At 44.2% G+C, this 4,798-nt stretch overlaps 1 protein-coding gene across 1 annotated transcript; it reads right to left on the bottom strand.

Annotated features, from left to right (window-relative positions):
- Positions 1-3,940: 3,940 nt before the first annotated feature.
- On the bottom strand, positions 3,941-4,798 carry LOC308290927 (dehydrodolichyl diphosphate synthase complex subunit nus1-like; the record flags this gene model as incomplete). Its single annotated transcript, XM_080732843.1, has 1 exon — positions 3,941-4,798. One exon carries the CDS (start codon positions 4,796-4,798, stop codon positions 3,941-3,943), a length of 858 nt encoding a protein of 285 aa, XP_080588969.1.

Raw genomic sequence — 4,798 nt, 5'->3', positions numbered from 1 at the left:
CCTGCAGTATGGTAGCATGTTTCTATTCGAGACCCTTGATACTCCCTGCGCCCAGACATGCTGTCCAGGAATTCGATGTCCCAATCCCCTCATAGCTACATTACCTATTGAGATAATGTAGGGCGCGGCGGACCCTTTCGTAAGGAACCCCCTACCCCTAGAAAACAGATGACAGATGAACTGACAGATCCCTTACTCAGGACCCATCCAGGACAAACTGTGCTCTCAAGTCAGCCCCCGACGTCACAGCAGTACCTCTCTACTTTTCTCCACGGGACGCCGTGCAGAGAAGCAGAGAAACTACTGTACACGCCGGAGTGTCTCTTCATCCTCTCTCACGGGACGCCGTGGAGGAGAATGTAGGAGTCACTTTATATATGGCGCGGCTGCATAAGCGTAGATTACCAACCACAACCACCAGAAGAGAATCATGAAGATTCCAGAAAGGAAGATAGCAAGTACGAATTCGGTCTTATTATCTTTTGAATAGATAGTGAAACCTAACGGTGTCACGGGGGGAGTGTAGAAAAGAATATACGACCTTATTCGGAGACAATGCAATATGATGTCACGATGTGGAATGACATCACAATTGACTATAAAGAATAGATGAATCGGCCTACTTTCTCAGATCGAGATCAGGAACAGATAAGATCACATCGGATTAGACCATCAGACTATCAGACTAGAGATTACAGACTAGACTAGATCTGAGATTGTTCAAGGAATATCAAGGCCTGGGCCGGCCTCCAGCCTTATGTATGTTGTTGAACGCGATTGGTATTCGCATGGCTCATTCTTAATAATTACAACCTTGGCAGGCGAGTAGCGCGCCTATATTCAATATAATAAACCTACATATTGGATTCTTCGCTACACCTAACATGAGGGCAGTGTGAGTCCAGTCAGCTAAAGGAGGAGAAACATTCCTTAAAGTGACTGAGTCCCCCAAAATAAAGACTGAACACTTTCTGCCACCAGGCATTAAAGCATCAACCTTTTCAGTTGAATGTATCTCCCAGAGACATTGCTTTACACTTTACAGCCTCCATGGAGATCAAAGTTCACCTTACATTTAGTTTTGTCTTAAGCCACAGAGTGACATAGGAGTGTACAAAGACTTTAAATTATTGAAAGACAAAACAATTTCCCCACCACCACCACCAGTCTACCACTAGTACTACGACCAAACACATCAGCACTCCCGCATTCCTCAGGAGAGATGTTGTACATGTACATAGACCTGCTGTACTCCTAGACAAAATATTGCACTAACACACTAACACAAACACTAACTATAACACTAACCGCCTTAAACAAGTGATCCACTGACATAATAATGAATTACTATTACTAACATGTTGGTCCGTGTTTGTCGTATGAAGCACTGGCAGTATACAGTATACAGTGTGAAACATGAAATATATTCTGTATGCATGTGCCTGTGTTATTTGTCTGTGAACATGGCTCGCCAATAGTGCCAGTTTTTATATTTATTTAGAGTGAATGTGACCTTTGTCTGCACTGAATTCAATTCTCTATGTTCACCATATGAGAACATGTAGCCTATAGACCAAGTGATCAATAAAGTGATTTATAACTGTCACCCTTAATTGTGTGTTGTTTCTACTTCTGTCTGTCTTACAGAGAACCATAGGGGATGTTGTGTTGTTTGTCACTTGTCTTTTAGTTCTACTGAATCTCTCCTCCATAAGTCCTTAACTCATACAGGGCCAGATTTCCAAAATATGAATATGAATGTGCGCTTATAACGCCAGGAAATAGCTATTTTGTATCCCCCCAGACCACCTTAACCAGACCACCTTAACGAATGCACGTTCATCATACCATACCACCAGATGACCACTAGAGACCACCATACACCATACACTGACATGGTCCCATGTTAAGCCTGTTTAAATCCACATAACAGGATGAGACGCTGACTTGGTCCTCATTGACTTAACATGGACGGGCCGCCGGTCACCATTTCAGCTCAATACTGTTCAATTCGTGCTTGATCGTCTCAAACCACCATTGGTATGGGCATCGGGACGTATATAGATGCCACACAGAAAGTTTCAGAATCAAAATCCGACCTAGTGAAGCTACGTGAGGGTCGGATGGTTGCATTGAGGCTAACGCTAGCAGAGGCCTGTTGTCAACAGGAAGCCCTGGTTTAAAGGTGACGTCATAATCGTATCCTTTTTTTTCACGGTTTACGTGTGGACATTAGCTGAGGTAAGCTAACCATTTCGCTCCGTCTATAAACACATATTAAAATCTTAAACAATGCTTTTATATAAAAGTCGCTCCGAGTCGCTCGGCACCAAACGCCATAGTGAACTAGTCGCTCGTAAAGTCGCCCGGCGCTAACTGAGTTAATATTTAAGTCTAGTTTTTATTTGTTGACAAATATTTAGTTTTCATCAGTGAAACAAGGTAGTTAACGAAAAATGTTCATCATAGTTTTAGTGAACGAAATGAACACTGGGTGTTAGCCAGTCTCTGATGCTTTATGACCAAGCTTGTCTCCCCAGATACCAGACAGCTTAAGCATGCAGGCTTGATTTTTGGAGTCATGGACCCCATTTCTCTACTGCTGCAGTCTCTGCTCAAACTAGTTGAGGACGCTGCTGGCTTACACCTTCACCACTTCACACAGGTAAGACAAAAACAAACAATTAATATATTAATATTAATGAACGTCTTTGGTCAAGTTCAGGGGTGTCTAAATTTGTGTTTTGTCTGAGTGTTTACTAAGTCTCCTGAGGAATGCAGGAGTCCTTACGTGTTTGGTCCATTTTGATATTTCATACTGTAGTTATCTCATACTGTAGGGTATGCCTATGTATTTCATTTTAGAGCCTCCTATATAATTGCAAAGTATATTAGGTTTCAGAGGCTCATTTAAGCGGCCTCCATCACATTCAGAATGGGGCTTATAAAGAATTATGAACCCTGAACTTAATATATTATGTTAACAACGTTAAATCACACAATCTGATGTGTTGATACTGTAGGTGTGGTATATTAACCATTTACCAAGGCTATGATGTCTTAATAGGCTATATTTGTACAGTTCCACAGAGGTCTATACAAGTGGTATTGCCGGTAGAGAGAGGGAGGGAGAGAAAAAAAATATTGTCATCTTTGAGCAATTAAATAGTCAATTGTTACTTGGCTAAGCTACAATTGTCTTCAGCAGAAGGTGCAAGCTTGGTTCTCTTTGTTTCCGGCTTGCCACAAGTGCTCAACAGAGGGCAGTCTAGTTTGCATTGGCGTCCCACCTGGAAACAGACATTTGTGTTGGTTGGAGTGCCTGCAGGCCCAGTGCACCATAGAGGAATGTAGCCCATGTCTCTGCCGTGGTGGGTAGGAACTATAGCAGTTTAACGATATAGTAGCCTAACTGAAACGAAAAATTGATTTTAGTTTGCAATTATCTATTATATCGATATAGAAACAGCAAAATATCATACCGTTTGGCTTTGTATCGTATCGTACAAATAATGGGTAAAATAATCGGGTATTTGACGACCTCCTTTTTTGGATGGATGAGAACTGTGAACAGTGTAAAGAGGCAATTCTGGCAGAGATGATTATAAAGAAATCTGAGTTTCTGCAATAATGCCATTTTCTTTATTTATTTAGAGTGAACATGACCTTTGAAAATCTCGCCTCATCCGCAGATTGAGCGGTGCATGCCGACGCATTTAAACACTGATTTGATGATATTTCGGTTGCCCCAGATAGAATGTTGGGGACGTTACCTGCAATAAGTCTGGTCTTTCTTTTTGGCCAGGCTTTTGGTGCCCCCATAATATGGTAGTGAATGTTATGTTAATATTCTCCATTATAAGGGAGGTCTATGAGAGCATTGTAACTCTTAAGTGCCTCTGGTTCACAGGGCAGGGTCCTCCTAAATTGCATCTGACAATCACCGGCCTAGCCGCTGCTCACAGGATGCATACTGCTGCAGAGCACCCAAGAGGTCCTTGTAAGACACGTCTATATGGGAAGGCAGGTAAATTAACTCGGTGAGTCTGATGTGCCAGGGGAGGAATCCCAGCGTGCTGTCCACTGGGCCAAACTTCATCACCACCTCTGGGTCCGGAATATTCTTTGACTCTCTGAGTAGTGCGTCCAGCATGGCGACGTCAATGTCCCTGGAGCTCCTCTCTTTCTGCTCCACGGCGCGACACAGCTTCTGGGCTGCAGCAACGATGCTCTGCTTCCCGTCCGCCGGTGACAGAACTGTCACCACCGGCTGACGGGACAGCACTCGGCGCTGGTGCTTGTCGTTCCCGTCGCTGAGGAACTGCACGTTGTAGTTGGAAGCCTCTCGTCCCAGTAGGTCCTGTTGCTGCCTCTCTATCTCCTCCAGGAGGAGGGAGCTGTTCTTCAAGAGAACTCCTTGACTATCATACACGCTGACATAAGATATGCCAACAGCCATGCACCAGACAACCAGGTTTGCAATGTCCGTGTAGCTTAGCTCCTCTTCAGCTATCAACAAGCCAACGTGAAGGGGCAGCTTCTCCAGAGATTTACCGTCAGCGCTGAACTGCACGTGACAGCGACCTCCCGAGCGTTTACTGATGGCCTGGGCAACCTTCCTGTAGTGGTCAGGGAACCCGGCAAGTGCGATCGGCATGAGGAGCATCAAAACTGCCCACTCCCACAGCCATCCATTCCAGTTCTGAAGCTGTTGGAGTCGGAACCAAGCGATTAGCACCCTGTAGAGGTGAAAGAATACATGCAACAACCGCCACACCAACTTGTAGATGAGCGCCAT

The sequence above is a fragment of the Nannobrachium achirus genome (genome assembly GCF_963921795.1).
Source record: "Nannobrachium achirus genome assembly, chromosome: 9".
Taxonomy (NCBI): Eukaryota; Metazoa; Chordata; class Actinopteri; order Myctophiformes; family Myctophidae; genus Nannobrachium; species Nannobrachium achirus.
Note: the sequence above shows the minus strand (reverse complement) of the source record. Positions and strands in the feature narration are given on the sequence as shown.